The sequence below is a fragment of the Panthera onca genome, chromosome C1, assembly GCF_046562875.1.
Source record: "Panthera onca isolate mPanOnc1 chromosome C1, mPanOnc1 haplotype 2, whole genome shotgun sequence".
Lineage (NCBI taxonomy): Eukaryota > Metazoa > Chordata > Mammalia > Carnivora > Felidae > Panthera > Panthera onca.
Window position 1 is genome coordinate 212,394,979 of NC_138346.1, and position 21,393 is coordinate 212,416,371.

The 21,393-nt window shown below is 43.5% G+C and overlaps 1 protein-coding gene across 12 annotated transcripts in view; it reads right to left on the bottom strand.

Annotated features, from left to right (window-relative positions):
- The window catches only part of VPS13D (vacuolar protein sorting 13 homolog D), a 257,776-nt gene that overhangs the window by 157,750 nt on the left and 78,633 nt on the right, over nucleotides 1-21,393 (bottom strand). For 9 of the 12 annotated variants that reach the window (XM_078452389.2, XM_078452388.2, XM_078452387.2 and 6 more), the window contains 10 exons: nucleotides 19,810-20,078; nucleotides 18,265-18,398; nucleotides 15,366-15,521; nucleotides 13,378-13,588; nucleotides 12,803-12,877; nucleotides 10,175-10,381; nucleotides 8,863-8,952; nucleotides 6,585-6,725; nucleotides 3,888-4,010; nucleotides 1,444-1,518 (listed from right to left, as the gene is read on the bottom strand). In XM_078452389.2, coding sequence (XP_078308515.2) covers nucleotides 1,444-1,518; nucleotides 3,888-4,010; nucleotides 6,585-6,725; nucleotides 8,863-8,952; nucleotides 10,175-10,381; nucleotides 12,803-12,877; nucleotides 13,378-13,588; nucleotides 15,366-15,521; nucleotides 18,265-18,398; nucleotides 19,810-20,078 — 1,481 coding nt within the window. The remainder of the gene's footprint in view (nucleotides 1-1,443; nucleotides 1,519-3,887; nucleotides 4,011-6,584; nucleotides 6,726-8,862; nucleotides 8,953-10,174; nucleotides 10,382-12,802; nucleotides 12,878-13,377; nucleotides 13,589-15,365; nucleotides 15,522-18,264; nucleotides 18,399-19,809; nucleotides 20,079-21,393) is intronic. The other 3 variants (XM_078452393.2, XM_078452392.2, XM_078452391.2) reach the window with 1 other exon arrangement.

The window sequence follows — 21,393 nt, forward strand, 5'->3', positions numbered from 1 at the left end:
AGTGACCAGACCTGGTTTCTTCACAGGCCAAGAGAACCCGAAGCTCCTCACGTCCAACTTGGGCTTCGTGTGGCTGAGGAAAGTTCTAGCCTGCTAGACTTGTTTCACAGAGCAACGTGGCCCTTATAAACGTGCTTTATAAGCATCCAGTCTATCAGAAAGGACCTGGCTTGTAAATCAGAAGAAACAGATTAAAGTCCCAGGTCTGCTCCTAGCTAGTCATGTGGATAAAGGCAAATTTCTCAGGCTCTCTCAGCCTCCATGTCCTCATCAGCTACGGGGAATAAGGTTTTGCTTAGCCTGAGAGATTAAATAACAGAGGTAGAAAGGCTTAGAGTATAAATCCATCAATAAGTGAAGATTCAATCACGGGTTTCCTTTGTGAATCCTCTCCCTAAACATCCATCTGCACAAAACCCTGGCAGAAAAAAACCCACTGCACTGCCCCCGTGTATGAATATTCCTGATCTGAACAGAGGAAGCTCTAAGGGTCTTTTTTACAAAATACATCACGACCCGGCAGGATCTGGGGTCAGCCGAGTACATACATAAACCATAAACTGCCCTCCTTCAAACTAGTGAAGAAGTGAACATCGTGGGATTCCAAATCCTTGAGGTTTATGGTCTCCTCTATCATATTTACTCATTAGTCAAATTCTCAAGAAAGCTTAAATAAAGGGTCAGAGACAGAAATAAAGAACATTTTATTTTCTATCTCTGAAGCACTCAATTTATAGCTAAAGAAATCAGTTTGTTTCTAAGCAAATATTTACCGGGAAATTTTTTCTTAGCTCAATTGCTGACCAGGATAGCTCCTAGTCCCCAGACCCCCTGGCATTGCCCTAAGAATAAACACTCACTGACGGGCGCCTGCATGGCTCAGTCGGCTAGGCATCCGACTTTGGCTCAGGTCAGGCTCTCGGGGTTCGTGGGTTCAAGCCCCGCGTCGGGCTCTGTGCTGCCGGCTCGGAGCCTGGAGCCTGCTTCGGATCCCGTGTCTCCCTCTCTGTGCCCCTCCCCCACTCACGCTCTGTCTCTTCTCTCAAAAGTAAATAAAACATTTAAAAAATTGTAAAAAAAGAATAAACGTTCGCTGGGTATTCTATAAACAAAGCGCTGCCTGATGGAGGGCGGCTTTCCTCCATTTACTTGCTTTTCGAAGTAAGAAATCACCTCTGGCGCTGGGTATTTCTGCACCACCGCGCAGCGGACACCGCGGAGCTGAGGGCTGGGGCAGATGGACGACGCAGCGTTAAGAGTCAGCACCGCACCTGCTTCTGATAGGTCACCGTACTCATCCGTGGGAAGCGCTCTTCCCTGCTACTAAAGCACAGCATTCCCAACTGGGGACGTCCCACTCGGCTCCCATTCACAGAAAATTGATGTACAAGGCAGTTCTTCAAATAGGAAAAGAAAGCAAGCCCTCGCTTGGCTATACTGTACCTCTAGCATAGATCTGGTGCTCTAGGTTAGTCAGACTGGCTGTACTCCTAGTTCTAAGGTAGACAAGGGGGAGGCCTGGTGGACAGGAGAGACAAAGTTAGAGGGTAAGAATAAATACAGTGAATAAGAAGACTCACCTCCAAAACGTTAGCACAAAGAGAGCATGTGACAAAAAGCGCAAGCATCATGCAGTTACAGGATCATTCCCTTCAGTGACCGCTAACAGCTAAAAGAGCACTTGACAAAGTGAGCGAGACATTTTCATGCTGGCTTTTACTGTGGACGATGTGTCACAGGAGCACGCCCCTCTTTTTTCTCAACTGGGGAAAGAAAACGTAGTCCACGTTCTCTTTAAACAGAATGAAAAGCCTTTTGAGGATTTTTCACTTAAAGCGTGTATGCTCTTACACGGCATGGAAAAGTCCCCGAGACCAGTCAGGACAGACTTGGGTGCTCCAGTCCACTTTGCAAAGGCAGTAGCAGCAGGAGGCTAATCCCCCACGGGTCTCAAAATTTCAAGGGAAAGAGTCCATCTGTGTTCCGAGTTTAAAGAGTCTCTGCCAAGGAGCTATCTCGTGATATTACTTACATTAGAAATTAAGCATGGAAGCTTTTAGAATATTCACATTTGATATTTCCATAAAATGTCCTTTGAATACAAAACTCATAAACTCATGCCACCCACGTCTACCTGCAGGAATCTCAGCCCTTACTGAACAGAGCCAACAATGATGTCAAAAATGAGGCCACTAGTTTCTCTCCCCTGCGAAAGAGACAGTGAGAAACCAGCAGCTGCGTCAGGTGGGATTTCATATTAAGAATCTCTCTTTCAAGGGCTTGTTCTGAAGCCCGCCCAAAGAAAATGCACAAATTTGGGGGGACTGTGACTAAATGTTCGTGAGCAGGACCCAAGAGATGCGGTCGGGTCAAGAAGGTTCAAGTCTACTGACTTTCAAAACAAATGCCCCATTTTAATTTAGTTGACCTGCTGAAGGAATACAGTCCCATCCGCCATACGTGGTGCTACCCAGGAACCTCCAATAGGAAAGAGGTTTGGAAATGTAGGTATATTCTCTTATGTCTAAATAAAAAGCTATGCCTTTGTAAGCCTAAGTAACCATAAAGATCTGTAAGTAAATAAAAAGCCAGCTTTAATTTAGCACCGGCATTTAACACAGATAAGGCAGCTTATTAACTATAAAGGAAGAGGAGAAAGTGTTTTTTAAAGAGGTGGGAGGGTGGGGACAATAGAAAGTCCTTCATCAGAATCCTGAAGATCAGGTCTTCCCTGTGTTTACACGGGGTCGGGATTCAAGATCCCCTTGTAGGAGTAACAACTTCAGAAACACTCTCTCTAGGACATACTACATATTACAAAGATTACTTAGAGTCTTCTGGGGAGACTGTTACATTCTTTGGACATGCAAATTGGGAAGGTTCGAGGAGGAGCCAGAATCGAGGCTGAGGCTATCTGAAAAGCCCTGGCTCCTAAGCAATGACCTTGAGACTCAGAAGCAACAGCCTGGGAATACAGAGAGCAAGCATGGCTAACATTTCCCTGTCCCTCCTTCTAGAAATACAAGGCAGACAGAAAATCCACTTAAACACCCTGAGGAGAGACGAACCAGTTCAAATACTTCATAAACTAAGAAAATCCATCTTCCCGTGACATGTTTGCAGACCAGATGGAATATTTAAGCATTCATGAGCTATGTGAAGCCCGGCCAGGACTCCCCAAAGAAACCACACTGAAAGAGTTGGGGCTGAGTTGAATTTGGAGGACAATGGCTTGTGGAACAACTAAGGACCACGCGGTTGGCCGTCACAATCTCCCCAGCTCTAAGGAAATCAGAGCTTCATGGTGAGGCATTAAATTTAAGGAAAGAAAATATCGTTAACAGAGAACAAACGGACTCCTCTCTTCAAAAGGCTGGGTATTCAATTCTTTTCTTCCTTATGAACAATACAGAGCCCTCCTTTTAACAATTTCTTCCATATGGGATCCTGCCTGCCCTCCCTTCAAGAATATGCCCAAACTCTGTACCTCTAGATTCACAAAACTGTAAAGTTAGTTTTTAAAATCCAGTCCAAAAGTCCCAATCAACTGGAAAGTTTTGCCAAGTGAAACACACTCACTAACGGCTGACCTTGATGCGTTTTCAGGCACGCCAGCTCATATGCAATGTTACCAGAATTTAGAAAATTGTGTATCACAGACCTTTGCTTTCCCACAAAGGTGGAGGAATTAGAGCCCATATCAAAAGTTCAATATGTTGTGCCAGAAAAATGTCTCCTGCAGAGATTAAAACAGAACTAAAGAAGACAGTCAGAATTTCCTGTAGGTTTTTCCATAGAAAATGACAATTCTATTTGGATTTCTCAATAAAACATGGCTGCATTGGTCAACAGTGATTTATTCAGACACTGGAAGAGAAAAATCTTACTTTGTCCAAAGCATGGAGGGTCCACTGAAGAGCCCATCCAGTCTTCTGATGTGGTCGAGTCTATTTCCTTGTCCTGTTTACAGTAATCTGCCATCCACGATTCCTTGGTACTTACATACTGGTCTAGAAAGAATTCCCCAAAGATATTAAGTACAGAAATAGAAAAGATCGAGGCTTCAAGTCAAATAATTTCTATTCAGTAAAGCAAGCTTTTGTTGAGCATCTTACTGCATGCTAGGCGCTATGCTAGGTTTTCAGAAAGTCTGTCCCCTGGAAAACATGCTGCACTGGAAGAAATCAACGTTAACCAAACAACCATCACCACAAAGCCGCAATGTGGAAGGAGCTAAAACGAAGTCATAAATACAATTCTATGGGAGCACAGAACAGGGAAGGCTCATTCTGCTTTGGCAGAAGTGGGACAGTACACGCCAAGGTCCACGGGAATCTTCAGAGGTGTGGGGACCTTTGCGCTGGGTCTTGAAGAATGAGGAGAGGTTAGAGTCTACCAGTGGGATTAGGGGTGCAGGGACGTGCCGGGCCAAGAGAAGTCTAAATGCAAAGATTCTAAGACACGAAAGTACACAGCCCTTTTAGGGAACACTGATACTTCGGTGTGACTGTGGCACACCAAACATATTGGCGAAGGGAGATAGCAAAGAAGGCTAGAAAAGGGAGTTAGTTTGGGAAGAGCGTGGTATGTCATGCTAAGGGATGGGGTTTCGAGACATAAAAAACTAGTGAGGAGGCTGCTCAAAACCACCAAACTCGGGAGGCTGAAATCCAGCTGACAATTCTCCAGGGGAACGGTCTTACTGTTTTTAGAGAAATGTGACAGGAAGGGCAGGTTGACAAAATAATTACGATGCACCACCCCGGGATAAAGACCTTTTCTACTAACTAAGGTATGATATTTTTGAGAACAAGAGTTATTGGTTTCTGGCTTTCTGGTTTTCAGTTCCAATAGTTGGCTATATAGAAGATTTATTTTAACACTAAGAAGTCACAGTAATATTTCTGGGTTTCAGCATGGTATTAGGAGCAAGGAATCGGAGGTTTAAAAAAAAAAAAAAAAAAAAAGCTTTGGGGCGCCTGGGTGGCTCAGTCGGTTAAGCGTCCAACTTCAGCTCAGGTCACGATCTCACGGTCTGTGAGTCCGTGAGTTCGAGCCCCGCGTCGGGCTCTGGGCTGATGGCTCAGAGCCTGGAGCCTGCTTCCGTTTCTGTGTCTCCCTCTCTCTCTGCCCCTCCCCTGTTCATGCTCTATCTCTCTCTGTCTCAAAAATAAATAAACGTTAAAAAAAAAAAAAGAAAAAAATTAAAAAAAAAAAAAAAAAAAGCTTTACCACAGACAAGAATGCCTTTTGGAAGACATTTTTAAAATTTTATTTATTTTTTATCTATTTAAGAGAGAGAGAGAGAGTGAGTGTGTGTGAGCAGGGGAGGGGCAGAGAGAGGGAGAAAGAGAGAATCTCAAGCAGGCTCTGCACTGTCAGCACAGCGCCCATTGCGGGGCTTAAACCCACAGCCTGTGGGACCATGACCTGAACCAAACCAAGAGTCAGACACGTAGCCAACTGAGCCACCCAAGCACCCTTAGAAGACATTTTTAAGTAGACAATGGCTCATCAGAAATATCAATAAAATTCTTTTGTTCGAGGTAACCTCTTGTTTATCGTAGCTTTCCAAAACACTACCCTAAACTTCACCTAAACTTCCAGGTGCATATATTATATAAGAAATAACATCAGATAAAAATAATACAGTATCATGAGATCAATTATCCAGACAAATTTAATGAATGAAATCTGATCATGTAAAACAGCAGTTTTAAAATTTTTCGATCAATAAACTTAGGGTCTCATTTCACCATACATTCTCTTCATCTTCTTCTGACACAGAACAAGCCAATGGATATCCTATGAGCCTCGATCACACACACCAAAGAAAGTTTGCAGATTTGCAGTCGTACGTGTTATCACTCAAATAACCACAGTATTACCCAAAAGTCAGATCATGTAGATAATAATTCAAACAGTTTGAGAGTTTTCATAGCAAAGACAGGCAACACCTGATTGTTTGATAATGTAACTCTTTTCTTACGATGATATAAATATAGGCATAGAGTGGTTCCAACTCACTACATCAAATCCAGGAATGTACATGTCGGTGTTTTCCAAGAAACTTTCAGAACACACACCGTTAGCTTGGCAATCCTTCAACCCAGTGATTTTCAGAGTTAGGTCAACATGATAACTTGATGGGAAACAGTACAGGCAATTTATCCTACTATAAACACAAGGTCAAAATTACACCTTTTAAAAATTATTGTGTGTGTGAGTACCCGGAAAGAAATGTATCTAAACTCACTTCTAGGACATTAAAAAACAAAAACAAAAACAAAAACCCATGACCAAGCATGGTGGGGGAGAGAGTTTTTATCACGGACATTTATGTTGCCCAAATGGTCTAAGTTCTTGCTTGGTCACGGACGGCATTAATACAGGATGCCAACTCTAGAGCAATGGGTTGAGAAGAATCGTGAGGCTAGGTTAGGGTTTATCAGGAAAGCAGCCATGCTGAGTAAGTGATGTCTGGTGTGGGCCTGAGTATTTGCTAAACCAGGATTAACAGTCTTCTAGACAAGGGACTTATGTACAGAAAGGCACCAATCTTCTAGAGACAACTTTCCACTCACCGATGAGTACAGAGGTGATGTTGATATCCAAACGGGGTTTGGCCTTGGCTTCTAGCTTCAGTCGAGGAGGATGGAGACGACTAGCTGCCTGTTGTTGCCAGGATACAGAGCATGGCCATGGCTCAATAAATGGCTCCCAGCCTAAAAGAACACAGGAAATAAGACATCTGTTAAGCAGATATCAAGAGTTTATAGGGGAACACTGTTCACAAATGCTCAGCAAGGACAAACTATAGCTTAATAGCTTTCTATTTCCAATGTGATTTCACAGAGAAAGGACCATCTTCAGCTATAGGTCACCCTACGGATGCCTGTGCAGGCTAGAGGACATCACTACACGGACAGATACGTGCCCCACATGGTCTTCCAGAGGGGGAAGGAAGGAGGGCATAGAGTGCATGTGCCTTCTCTATGAAAGAGCAGGCAGGACCTGCTTTTGATCCACTCAAAATGGAAAAAGGAGTCTCTGACACAGGATGGAAAAGTACTAACAGCAGCTGAAGTAACTACTAAATTTGATTCTCCTGCTTATGTTGAGAATCCACTTAGTTGAGGGGCGCCTGGGGGGGCTCAGTCAGTTGGGCATCTGACTTCAGCTCAGGTCATGATCTCGTGGTTCGTGGGTTCGAGCCCCATGTCGGGCTCTGTGCTGACAGCTCAGAGCCTGGAGCCTGCTTTGGATTCTGTGTCTCCCTCTCTCTCTGCCCCTCCCCGACTCATTCTCGCTCACTCTCTCTTGCCCTCTCAAAAATAAACATTAAAAAAAAAAAAAAAAAAATCCACTGGTTGAATAAATAGGTAGAACATAATTGGAAATTCATTAAGTCTTTCAAATTTCTAATTTTAAATCATATGTGCCAAAGGTATATAAACAACACATATATGTGGTTTAAAGAATAAAATTACTACAAAGTCCTGTACCCACTATTCAGCTTAAGAAACAGAAAGTTCCTTGGAAGCCCCCGAGTGCCACTCTCCCGTGTCAGTCCCCCTTGCCACCAACCCTCTCCCACCCAATTCCAAGTAAACATTGGTTTGGGTTTTTAATCACATGCTTGCTCTTATCGTTTTACCACACACACATGCATTTCTTCAGAACATACTGGTCAATCGGTCCTACTGGAGATCTTTACATAAATGGAATCTGATGTATGTGTTCTTCTGCAAGTTCCTATTTTTGCCCAACAACATGCCTCTGAGATTCACTCATATTGCTGCCAGGTAGCTGTGGCACATTTATTTTCCCCGCTGAATTGTAATCCACTTATGAATATACCACAGTCTACATACTCATTCTACTTCTGAGAAACACCCCCTTGAGGAGGAGGAACAGCACTACAACCAGTCTTCTATCTGTTTCCGAGCACACATGAGCAAGAGATCCTTCCAGGGTACAGACCGAGAAGAAGTATGTTGCTGGGTTGTTGAGCATGCTTATACTCAACCTTACTAGTTGTCAATTTTTTCCAAAGTGGTTGCCCCAATTTACAATTCGAATGGCAAGAAATTATGTGCGGCTCATAGTCTCACACTTCATTCTTGCCAGTCTGATAGGTGAGAAAAATGATACCTCCCTGGGTTTTAAAGACTCAAGTTTTCGGGCACCTGGGTGGCTCAGTAGGTTAAGAGTCCGACTTCGGCTCGGGTCATGATCTAATGGTTCCTGGGTTCGAGCCCCGCGTCTGGCTTTGTGTTGATGGCTCAGAGCCTGGAGCCTACTTTGGATTCAGTGTCTCCCTCTCTCTGCCCCTTCCCTGTGTTCGCATGCACACTCTCTCTCTGATGTAAATTTTTTTAATAAAACAAAAAAACAAAAGGCTTACGGGCAGAAATCTCCCTATCAGGAGCACCTGGCTGGCTCAGTGGGAAGAACATGCAACTCATCTTAGGGTAGTGAATTTAAGCTCACATTGGGTACAGAAATTACTTAAATAAATAAAAACTTAAAAAAAAAGGGGGGGGGGGAGGAGAAATTTAGCTACTATCGGGGCCAAATGATCCTTAGCAATTTCATATTCCAGAATGAGCCAAACTCCTGAATCAAAAACAATGAACTTCATATGAAACCTTGGGTTTAAATAGCTCAGTTGCAACATATCAGATATGTTAGGAAAATGAAAAGTCTCCATCTTTTGTGCTCATGCAGTCACTTGTGTTTCATCTTTCCCTGCCCAGCCCCACCCCCTTTCCCTCACGCAAAATTTATGTAGAAATTGGCCCAGGCAAATATTGAAGTGTGTTTTTTAAGTCCCATGATAATATACGCTTGTATACTGACCTGACAGAGCACGGTTATAATAATCTCCAGAAAGGGTGAAGTGGGCGTACCCTTCAGGGCTAGTCCTTACATGCTGCAGAAAACTCAGGCCTGCAATGAAAGCAAATTTTACTATAGCGCTGGGGTGAGAACAACCAAAACTTTCTTTCACAGATTAAATCACAGTGAAGAGATGTCAGTCACAGCTGATACTGATGAAATCATAGGAAAGCACACCAAATTTTGAGATTTTGTTCATCTTGGGTTTTTGGCATGAATTCTGACTTAAAAAAAAAAAAAAAACCACTGTGTTAAAATTTTATTTGTCATAGCTCCTGAGTTTCCTGGCACGCCTTTAAGTGTCGTGCCTCAGGCAAATGCCACCTTTGTCTCCTTCTGGCCCCAGCCTTGGCACGCAGGTGTATCTGTGTTATTTCAAGTCTGCAGGAACATAAAAAACATACTTCTCCCTGAATATCTGAAAATCAGAAGGCAGGCTGATGAGAGCAGTTATGTCCTGATGAATATTAGCTCAAAATTTTAAGATTACCACAGAAAAATAAGAAGTAATTATTCCCTGCAGAAAAGACACTCAGTCAAAAATTCCAGCTGTTACTTTCAATCAAGTGGCCCTTGTGGTGCCTTGAAGCACAGGGAAAAGGAAGCCTCTCCAGTGTGTCAAAGGTTGAGCTCAATACCCAGGATGGAATTTTCCTTGAAGGGAAAAGAGGCTAGCAAGATCAAAACAATGGAATATTAAAAGTAAACACAGCGGTGAGATTTTCGGGTACTCTCCTCAGAAGCCCCATCTACCACCACCTGCAATGACACAATTTAGGGTAGGGTCCTCATACCCTTGTCACTTGCTAGTGAAAGACAGCTCTCAGGGCCCCATGGAGGACACTGAGGGAAGCATTCTCGTAAGACTGTGTGTGTTTTATTTTCAAACGTATATAAGGTAGAGCATTAGCTTTTAAACATCTTTAAGAACAGTACTCACTCCAGTCTTTAGATATATAAAAAGATAAACAAAATGGAGACACCAACAACGATTTAGGTAGAGCTGTTAATATAACAGAAATTTCATCAATGACAATTTCTATTATTCCCAAACTAGAGGCTGAAGGCCACATATGGCAAATAAATACACATTTCTTTAAAATAGAAATAATGAAAAACATATGTAAAACTATTATCTAAATTTCACCCATACGACTAAGGGGGGGTGGGAGGAGGATGAATATCATTTAAAAAAAGGGGGGGGGGAGGTGCAAACGGCTTGGCAATCACTGCAAATCTTCAAGATGAATCTGAAAATCAGGACAACACTCACGGGAAAAGGTGAGCTCAGCCAGGGGAACGTCACAGTCCATGCAGTCATCGATGAAACAGATGCACACGCTCTCAGCTTTCACCTCCACCCCAGAGATCAGCTGGGCTGCCACAGGCCCCTGGCTCTCGTGGCTATCAGCAGCCAGGGAAAGAGACTTCAGAGGTTCAGCATTCTTAAACAACCAACTTGCTGCCTTTTTCAGTTGGCCTTCGAAAAAATGTAAAGGCGATCAGTTCAGCCAGTTCGCACAGCTACTCCAGCAACTCATTGAGGAAACAGAGAAATAAAGTTCATAGGGACCTGCTGGAAAGCCCAAAGGAACCTTGTTCCCAGATGTACTCTTAGACTTAAAGGGGGAAAAAAACCTAGTGTGATGATAGCAATTCTATTTTTAAGCAAACAGAATGTACCCCCCTTGCACATCTTCCACTCAAGTTCACCACCGTTCATGATCCGGTTCAAAATGCCTCCAGAAGCCATCCCTCCTCTATTATGACATCCGTCGAAGGAGAGAAGAGGAAAAGACAGGATCCATATTCTAGACGTCACTTAGTAGGGAAGTACGTAATCTTCACCATGTAGAGTTTTATTATACTATTATTATTATTATTATTACTATTACTATTATTATTTTAGTGAGCTCTATGCCCAATGTAGGGCTCCAACTCATGACCCTGATATCAAGAGTCACATGTTCTACGGACTGAGCCAGCCAGACACCCCACTATGTAGTTTTGCATAGAATGATGTGCTACTACACTTCGTCTTCGCAACCGATCACAATTCCTTGCGAACAGACAGCTATGAGAAGTGCATGTGTGTGACACACGACTGTTAGATAACAGCCCTCTGAACATAACCAGATTGCTAAAGCTAAAAAGAAAAGGAAAGGAAAGCCATGCGACCCCATATTTATAAATTAGCATATAAAATATGCAGACCCCATATTTATAAATTAGTGCACAGAACAGGGGTGAGTGGTGAAGGGCATATGCTCTAGAGGAAGATGGCCTGGCTTCGGATTCCAGCACCTACTGGATGCTGGACTTTGGACAAGTTCCTCGATCTCTGCCCACAGCACCCACAGACAGGGCTGCCATGAGGAGGAAACAAATGAGCACAAGTAAAGCTCTTCCAGGAGCAGAGCCCGGCGCGTACTGAAGGCTCTATTAACATTAGTCATTGTTATCTTTTTCGCAACTGATGGAACGACACCTTAGCTACTAAAGAAATAAAAATTAACAAAAATCTAAAAAGCTCTTAGAAATTGAAAAGAAATGTTTTGTTATTAAAGAAAGAGAAAAAAATAGACAATGTAAACACTAAGAGGTATTAAGCTAATCGAACTAGCTGACTAGAGCTACTGTCATTTGTCACAGAAGGAAAAAGATAACAGTTAATGCAAACAATCGTGCGGTGAGAGCAGCGTTTTCACACGTAATTGGTCAGAGTGTCGCCTGGTACACAATGTTGCAGAAAAAGATCTGTCAATTTGAATAAAAAGCCCGAAAAACAGATCTATAACCTTTGATCCAGGATTTATACTAGTAGGTCTCTCTACCAGGGAAATACTAAATAAAAGTTATAGACAAAAGTTCATACCAAAAACTATTTATTACAGAATTATATACAATATTGAATGAAAAACAAAAAACAGTTAAATAAAATATATCATTTGATCAATGTCAAAAAAAAATCAATGTTTATAAATAACTTTAATGACATGGGAAGATGCTGCTGATATGAAGTATATCGCAACAATATTATAACTCAATAAAACCATGTTGTAAAGAGGGCTATAAAATTGTATTTGCAATACAATCTGCCAACATACACGGTATTATATGTATATATACGTATGGGTACATATAGTACGTGAAGAAACAGAAAAATGTACGTGTAAGTGTAGACTAGAAAAAACACAGCTTTTGCTGTATCTTCCTGTTTTAAGAGAAAGGACCACACACAGAGGGAGGTGGGAAGGAAATTATGTTGCAGTAGAAAGAACCCAGGCAGACTCAGCCCCTCACTAATAGGTGACCTGAAGCCAGTTAATTAATCTATCCGAGCCAGGTTCCTTATCGGAAATGGGATAATAATGGCCACCTGCAAGGCTATAAAAATTCAAGAGAACACAGGACGAGGCACACGGGCACTCGGCGGTCGTGACTATCAGCATTGCCAGTGCCTCCATCAGCAGCAACAGCAGCTGACAGCATTAGAGCTCCCGCTGTGGGCCAGGCACTTCCCTTAAGTGCTCTGCATATAGCGCCTATTTGTATCAAACCTCCAAGGGAAGTGGTCTTACCCTCCTCTTACAGATAAGGAAGCACTGCTACCGAGAGGCTAAGTAACTTGCCCGAGTCGCTAACAGGTAACCAAAAAGCAGCAAAGTGAAAACCTGAAGCCAAGCATCGGTTCCAGGGCCCACGTTCTCATCCACTAAGAAATACTGCTGCTCATTATCACTTCCAGCCCAAGATCATGGTCAGCCCAAAGAAAATCATGGAGGGGTTTCAAAATACAGTCCAGCTCTCCAAGCCACCTCGTGGGAGCAGGAGAGGCAGGGAATGAGAAGCAAGCTTATTATCCAGATGAACAGGTCATGGAAACCTGGGTGCAAATTACCTTGACAGACCAGAAGGGCTTTGCGGCAATCGTCCATGCTGAATCCCAGCTCCTGTAGTCTAGCCAGCTGTAACTCTAGGAAAAAGCGGGACATAATTTTTATAAATAATTGTATATAATTAATCCACTAACTGAAGAAAAAAGAAAAGAAATTCAGAAACGGGTGACAAAAACATTATAGTTCTCTAGGCAGAAACGGGATCCTAACTGGAGCACCTTGAAATTTTTAAGAGTGTGTTCCCTGTATTGACTGTGTTTGTAAAAGCTTAAAACCGACATTTAGAATCATCCACATAGCTGTGGAGGAAAACTCCAGGTATCAAACTAAACCTTCACATTATCTATAGAACTCTGGAAGAAATGGCAAAAGGGAAACTGGTGTCGGCTAGCACAGCTGGTTTGGGGTGTTGTATTTGTTCTTAAATTTTTAAAAGTTAGAGGATCATACTTATAATTACACTTAATGACATATAATTATCCTCTGAACAATTTAATTGTGCAAAAGAAAATCTTGAAAGTTAACAAGAAGGATAGACATTAAGAAGACTGAGTGGGTCGTACAGCTCGACACCTACCCAAGACAGGATCTAGGGTATGTCTCGTCCCTTCTCTGATTTCCTCTCCGGCTCGAGGCGCACCGGGAACGTGACTGCTAACGGAGCTGGCCTCCAAGGCCACTGCGTCGGGGCCGGCAGCATGGGCTTGCTCTGGGATGGATTTGGCGATGGCAAGAAACAGCTGAACATCGTTATAGGAGAGTCTGATATCCAGGGCCTGTAACTGAATCTAACAAAATTGAAAGGACGTAAGTTTTTAAAGTTGCCTTTGCTTTTACGTCCACACCTCTTACGGGCAGAGTTCCTAATTCAAGTTCTAGAAGTCCCACAGACACTACACTAATTTTCCATTTCAAAGACTGGGAAAATCTTGAAATGAAGCACCAAGAGCCATGAGGTAAGACATCTCTGCTGTGAGGTCAAGTGCTCATAAAACTTCACTAAATAAAAACTATGAAGCTAGGAAAATTACTACAGCAATGATTTGCTTACAAGTATATTAATCATCAAAGCAGGGAATCAGAGAATGGCTGTGGGTGGGGGGACAGATTACCTGTAAGCAAAGTTCTGTTACTCCATTTTGCTTTGATCTACTTCATTTTTTAAAATTTCTAAAACGAGCAGACCACTCAACAAAAATGATCTCCTTCTTCTTCCAACGTAACTTGAAATGAGTCAAGTTCCACACCCATACCTCTCGAAACCCAGTCTGCCTCAGAGAATGGCAATATAGCTACCATTGGTAAAAGCAATACAGATGCCAGCACAATCGGGACGTTGTGGTCTCACAGATCGTGAGATTGAACCCTGTGTCAGGTTCTGCACTGGCAGTGAGGAGCCTGCTTGGAACGCGCTCTCTCTCTCTCTCTGCCCTCCCTGTTTCTCTCTCTGTCTCAAAATAAATACACATTAAACAACAACAACAGGATGCCCCTGCATGGCTCAGTCGGTTAAGTGTCCAACTCCTGATTTCAGCTCAGGTCATGATCTCACAGTTGGTGGGATGGAGCCTTGAGTCAGGTTCTGTGTCGACAGGGTGCAGGCTGAGCCTGCCTGAGATTCTCTGTCTGCCCATTTCCTCCTCATGCCTGCTCTCTCTCAAAATAAATAAATAAACATTAGGGGCTCCTGAGTGGCTCGGGCAGTTAAACACCCCGCTCCTGATTTCAGCTCTAGGCATGATCTCACAATTTGTGAGACTGAGCCCCGTGTCAGGCTCTGTGCTGACAGCGTGGAGCCTGCTTGGGATTCTCTCTCTCTCCGTCTCTCTTTCTGCACCACCCCTGCTTGTGTGCTCTCTCTCTCTCTCAAAATAAACCAACATGAAAAAAATAAATAAACAAACAAACATACATTTCAAAAAAAACACAAACTGGGATGACTGTTGGAATGCCTGGGGGTGGCATTTTGTTTATTCGCTATTTCAAATTTTTCTTTAAAGATAAAAAAATCAACACCGCTCTTCTCTATCCTTCAATCTCCCATGGTTCAGGCGGATTAATGAATCGTTCCTCCTCTGTCAAAGAAATCACACACTACCTTCTCAAGCCTTCCTTGCCTGCCTTTAGCCTCCCTCTCTTCAGCTCGCGTCCTCACATTCCCACGCACCTTTGCTCTAGGGAGATCTCTCTCCGTTTTGCGTTAGCTGCACCCCTTCCGCTTCCAGCTCTGCTACTTGCCGACGTGGCATGGTCTCCGCTCTGCCTCCTGACATCCTGCCCCTCCGCTCAGACTCAGCCTACCTTCGGTTCCACCCACAACCCAGATGCCTCCCTGTCTTGCGTTCTGCTTTCCATAAACTTTTATAAAACTTCAAGATTCTACCAATTAACAGCTCTTTTATTCTCCACGAGACTGAAAGATTTTCTAGGACAGAGACAAGGTCTTATTTACTTTGTATTTGCTATAGTGAAAAAAATGTGGAGTTCAGCAGAGTAAGTAAGTTGTGCGGGCTCAGGAATGTGTTTGAGAGTGTATCGATGTGTAGACAGATTTTTCATCATTACCTCTAAGATCGGTGGGAAATCTTCACTATTGAATGCATCCATCAATCCTGAACTGTTCTGATAAGAAGAATTCCCCACGAGTTCCACCTGAATTTGAACCGGATCAACAATTGAAAGAGCTGTATCATGTTCATTCCCTAGTCGGCATGAAAACACCTAGAGAATGAAATGCAATAGAGTAAGGATTAATGTCTGATTTAGAAGAGTCTAAGCATCAACAGAAAAAAAAGAAAACACTCTCTTGGTATCAATCAGCCCTGTGGTATCAAAAGACCCATAGCAACTGCTGAAATAAACACTGTCGAGAGTGAACCGGGGATTCTCACCCACTGCCAGGAGCACGTGAAACGGTTCACCCATATAAAAGGCAATTTACTGATCCACGGCAAAAGACTTAAAAATCTCACACCCCTTGATCCAATAATTCTACTTCTTTCTAGGAACTAGCCTATGGAAATAACGCAAAACACATTTAAAAAAAAAAAAACCACCGAACCATTATTTCATAGTTAATAAAAAAAAAAATTAAGAGCAACCTATATCATATCACATCTACTCAACAGAATATTTTGCGATCATTTAAAAGTAATAAAGGGGTGCTTGGGTGGCTCAGTAAGTTGAACTTCCGACTCTTAATTTCGGCTCAGGTCATGATCCCAGGGTCGTGGCTTCAAGCCCTGTGTCGGGCTCTGTGCTGAGTGTGGTGCCTGCTTGAGATCCTCTCTCTCCCCCTCTGCCTCTCTTTCCTACTCACATTCTCTCTCTCAAAAATAAAATTAAAATAAAATTAAAATAATAATAAAAGGGACAATTAAAAAGACCATGGCGGTGGGGGGCGGGGGGAGGGCCTAGGTGGCTCAGTCGGTTAAGCATACAACTCTTGGTTTCAGCTTGGGTCATGATCTCACAGTTCATGAGTTTGAGCCCCATGTCAAGCTCTGTGCTGATGGTGCAGAGCCTGCTTGGGATTCTCTCTCTCTTGCTCTCTCAAAATAAATAAACTTAAAAAAAAAAAAAAAAAAAGACCATTTGGAATGTAGGCAGATAGTTACAACATGGATATGTGAACAAGCAGCCCAATCAAAATATTATGCCATGACTTTAAGGAAAGAAACACATCAAAATGTCCATAGAGATTCTGTACAGAGGGATAGGTAATTTTTCTCTCCCCTCCTCCAAATTTTAGGTGATATAATTATTGTTTCACAATTGAAAATAAATACATTAATTATTAAAGCTGGTGATGCATATATAAGAGCTCATTATATTAATCTGTTCACTTGTATATGTTTGAAATGTTCTATAATAAAATGTTTAACAATAAATATATCTATGGGGAGAGAGAAGGGAGAGACGACTCCCATTCTAGGACCAAATTATTTTTGTGCTTCAAGAACAGTACAGGAGAAAGCATTCGCGTTGGTCTCCCTTGCTTCTTCCCCTTTGTGGAGGGTGGAGGGCATTTTCTAGTGCTATTCTCCCCCAGTGATATACCAAAGGGGTCTTAAAATTCAGATCCAGTTGTGCTGCTGCAGGAACAAAATTAAAAGGAATTTCCAGGAATCTCAAATATTTTGCCATATACTTCTTGTAAGACTTTGGAGCAAAAAAAGTTTCATTTTTCTCTTTTCTTCAGGGGCTCTGGCTACACAAAATGCAACTGTACCTGACAGTTCATTAATCAATCACCAACGTTTTCCATTCAGAGCTGGTACTGGAATGGCTTGGAAAGCAGATGAACTACAATTTCATGATCAACTCGCATCACTGGGAAGCTGGGAAGCACTAGACTATTGCAAACTAGCAACACATTTATACCAGGGTGGGGGGGAGGGGGGGCACGAGGGGGAGGGGGAGAGGGAGGGGGGAGGGGAGGGGAGGGGGGAGGGGAGGGGGGGAGGGGGAGAGGGAGAGGGAGGAAACCTCAGTTTCCCTACACGAGAGAAACAAGTGATTGAGAAGTGAAATCTCTACCGGTTTTATTCAGCTACATCTGATGCAGGGGAAAAAAAGTACCATATGTTGCTGACGGTGAAAATAAGTTGTGTTCATTCAACTCTGAAACACCACTAGAAAGAACAGGGCATGAAAAGTTCAATCATAAAGGGAAAGGAAATGATGAGAAACCCAGACCAAATATTCCAATATTATAACAAGAGGAACGTTAGCTGAGATCAGTGAATTAAGAATACTTAATAGAAATAATAATGTGCCTCATTTCTCCTTCCGTCTCCACAACCCCCGGCTTTAAGACAAGCAGAGCAGTTTATGCTGAATATTGCATCATGTAATTTTCAGGCTGCAAAGGCCACTCCAGTGCAAAGTATCTCCTTCGTGGGATTAAAGCAGAGCCTGAAGCAGCACTATTAGAGATTCACTCTGTGAGGTCATGTGTGACTCTTTAGAGAGTTCCTTTTACAGACTAGATGTTCCTAAAAGGATAATACATAAAATCCTTAACACCTTTATAATGACCACAGAGCCCTAGGTCTTCAAAGACACAACGACTCGATGTGGGGAAGGGGACGTGAGGGCAACGAGGCCCACCTCCCCACCTTCACTCATTTGCCAAGGACTAGACCGCTAGAAGGAGTGAACACAGCAGGGGCCTAACAGGGTCATGGGGATGAGCAGAGTCTCCCTTAACTTCCTGAGGAAGGGAGGGTGTCAGAGAAAGAGGTCAAGTCCCTCAGCACACGTACAGCCCGATGCTGGAGGACTGGATTCACATGTTAGAATAACCTGGTAGATTTGAGGACAAAACAAAGAAGAGGAACAGAGTCCACCAACTCCGCCAATCACTTCCCCTAATGAAAGCTGAGGAGCTAAAATTCTCTTCCAGAGCCTTTTCTCTTAAGCCAAACCATTGAGTGTTTTGATCGACACGGAGACTTCTTACCTCGATGCCAAACAAACTCCCTGAAAAGGGGCGATCGACAAATCGGGGCTTATAGGTGAGCACTGTAGTGCCTTTGAGAATAATGGCATTGGTATCGAAGCAGGACACATCTTCAACAACCACAAACTCCGTGCCTGGAAAAGACAGCATTGTCAACCAAGCAGAAGCTGGGAAGCTGCGAAGCATTAGACTGTTGCACACTAGCAACACATTTACACCGGGGGGGGGGGGGGGGGGGGGGGGGAGGGGGACACAAGCCAGAAAGATTTGTTCCCAGGACATTCGTCGACCTTCTGCTTCACCACCATCCCGAACACAGTTTCTATATCTGGCCAGGCCCAGCTCAGCCAACAGAACACTGCACAAGCAGAAAAGACTGCGAGGCAGTTCCTTCTCTCTTTAGAATATATTTTTAAGCTGAGTCTCCTGAGAGGCCAGATCAGATATTCAGAAGCCCAGGAAATCGGCCCTTCTCCAAGCAGTGACCTGTTTTAAAATCCCAGGAAGGAGACTGACACGCTAATGTTGGTCAGCCAGTGTAAGGCGTGACATCATCCACATAGCTGTTCGAGTTGTTTACAAAGAATACACACGAATTTAAGGTAGATTTTTCCAAAATTACTAAAAGCAGACAACTTTCTACTCATTTGTACATGGCAAATTTACTTTTTATTTTCATCAAAAACCACGTATAGATAGAACTTTTGAAACTCAATCCATCTACGATGCACTACGCTGGCCAGCTCCTTCCAAACCATTAAGCAGTAGCTGGGGTATGTCACCAACACAAGGTAAATACATGCAGATATACTAGAAGAGTTTACCAGTTAACAAAAACCCCAGTAAATCTGTTTGTAAGGGAACATGTTCTTTTTGTAAAGGAAATAACAATCCCCTCACTTATTTACCATGTAAACAGAGATTTTCACATACCAAATTTGCCTGAACTCAGGAAGGCACATCTGTTGGAGCACTAAAGATCAAACAGAAAATTGAAGCCAGATTCAACAGTGGGCGGAAAGACCACTGCCCAGGTGGCGCTCCAGCTGGGCACGGGTGACGGGCAAGCAGAGGAGAAGGCCCAGAAACCCTGCAGTCCTGAGGGAGAGCCAGGAGCTCACACCAGAACACGGAGGTCAACAACTATGACACCTGCTGGGCTGTAGGAAAATGTGTAAGTGCTGGGGCACCTGGGTGGCTCAGTAGGTGAAGCGTCCGGCTTCGGCTCAGGTCACGATCTCACGGTCCGTGAGTTCGAGCCCTGTCGGGCTCTGTGCTGACAGCTGGGAGCCTGGAGCTGCTTCGGATTCTGTCTCCCTCTCTTCCTGCCCCTCCCCTACTTGCACACTCTCGCTCTCGCTCTCTCTCGTTTTCTCTCTCAAAAATAAATATTTAAAAACAAAAAAAGTGTTTAAAAAAAAAAGAAAATGTGTAAATGCTCACGTCAAAATACGGGAACAACAGAAAAATCACCCTCTAAGACACACACCGAGCCTAACATTCAGACTAAGAATCAGTGAGTGACTCACACCTATATAGGCTCACCTGTTACATTGACCTTGACCTCAAGATGCCTTTCTGTGGACACAGGAAGGGAAGACCGCTTGGTAACTACTCCACTTTTCACAGTTTTGGGGACGACAGCAGATTCACTGCTAGGGTTACGGTGGCGGCGAGAAGGAGTAACATTAGTCTGTTTCTTAGTATCGCTGGGAGTGTGGAGAAAATCATGGACTAACAGCAGCCAGTCAAATATGAGAAACACGCGAAGGTTGTTGAGGACTACCGTAAAACAGGATGAGTCCTTCGTAGATCTGCAAGAAAACGACCCCAAAAATCAATCAATCAGTCAATCAATCAATCAATAAAGTAGGAAAGGAGAAATGTATTTTACTAACTTACAAGTGTAGTACTCAGCTTGGGAAGGTGTTTTTCCAGTATTTTTTACATTGACCGTTCTGAGTACAATAAACTCTGAACACCGGTTTAATAAAATATTCAGTGTGCGTTTTCGAAAGCTAATCATGTTTTTATGCCATAAGAAAGCAGGATGGTGTGATCCAGCAGTTCTCAACGAGGGGTGACTTTGTTCCCCAGGAGACTTTGGGCAACCAACGTCTAGAGACATCTGTGACTGTCACGACGCAGGGTGGGGGCGGGGGGGGGGGGGGGGTGGTGGTTTGCTATCGGCATCTAGTGGGCAGAGGCCAGGGCTGCTGCTAAATATCCCACAACAGGCAGGACGGCCCCACGACAAGGAAGTGTCCCAACCGAAAACGTCAATAGTGCCGAGGCTGAGAAATCCAGGTGGAGTAGAAAGAGCAGAGGCTTAAATCCAGTCACTTATCCTGGCTAAGTCGCCCACCTTCTCCGAGCCTGTTTCCTCACTTACAAAATGAGAAATATCAACACCGTAAAAGATAAAGCACCAGGCACATAACCGGTGTTCAGGAAATGGCAGCTGCCTTCCCTACAGGCTATTTCAAGAAGATCACTAAGGCACTCTTTGATGTCTCGGATCACTTCTTTATGAACACCAAATTTACATACTAGTACTAATTTCCCAGCTGGAACTAAAAAGAGAGCCCCGATCTTTCAGCCTGAGGAGGAGAACAAGTAAGATGACATTTGTATGTGGGTACAACCAATCCCATGCGCTCTGGAAGTGGAGTTCGGGGCGGGGATGGAGAAAAATTGGCTTTGTAGCCCCCATTACCCCAAGTTCTCTGTTTGAGCTGAAAACCCAAGGACGACCCCAGGCCTGGTCTCAAACCACAGTGTGGCCCTACCAGGATATTAGTAGGCAGAGATGGGTAAGACAGAAGGAAAGAGGGCTAGAGACACCTTTTTATGGTTTTCTGGGTTGAACTTTGTTCCGTGAGCTCAAAAGCGAGAGGGGCTCTAGCTACTACATGTGCCTGGTTTCCTGCCTTTAAAGGGGGCTTCTACTCAGGAAAAGCGGATTCTGAGATGCTTTTAAGGCTGGCTTCTCTAGTCTCTGGTTTCTCCTAAACCTGGCTCAATGCCTCCAGAAAAAGGGCACAGTGATGCATGGCTCCCTCATACAGACACAGCATTTTTCACAGAAACACTTTACTCTTTTGTAATAGAGAAAAAATGTTGCCCTCA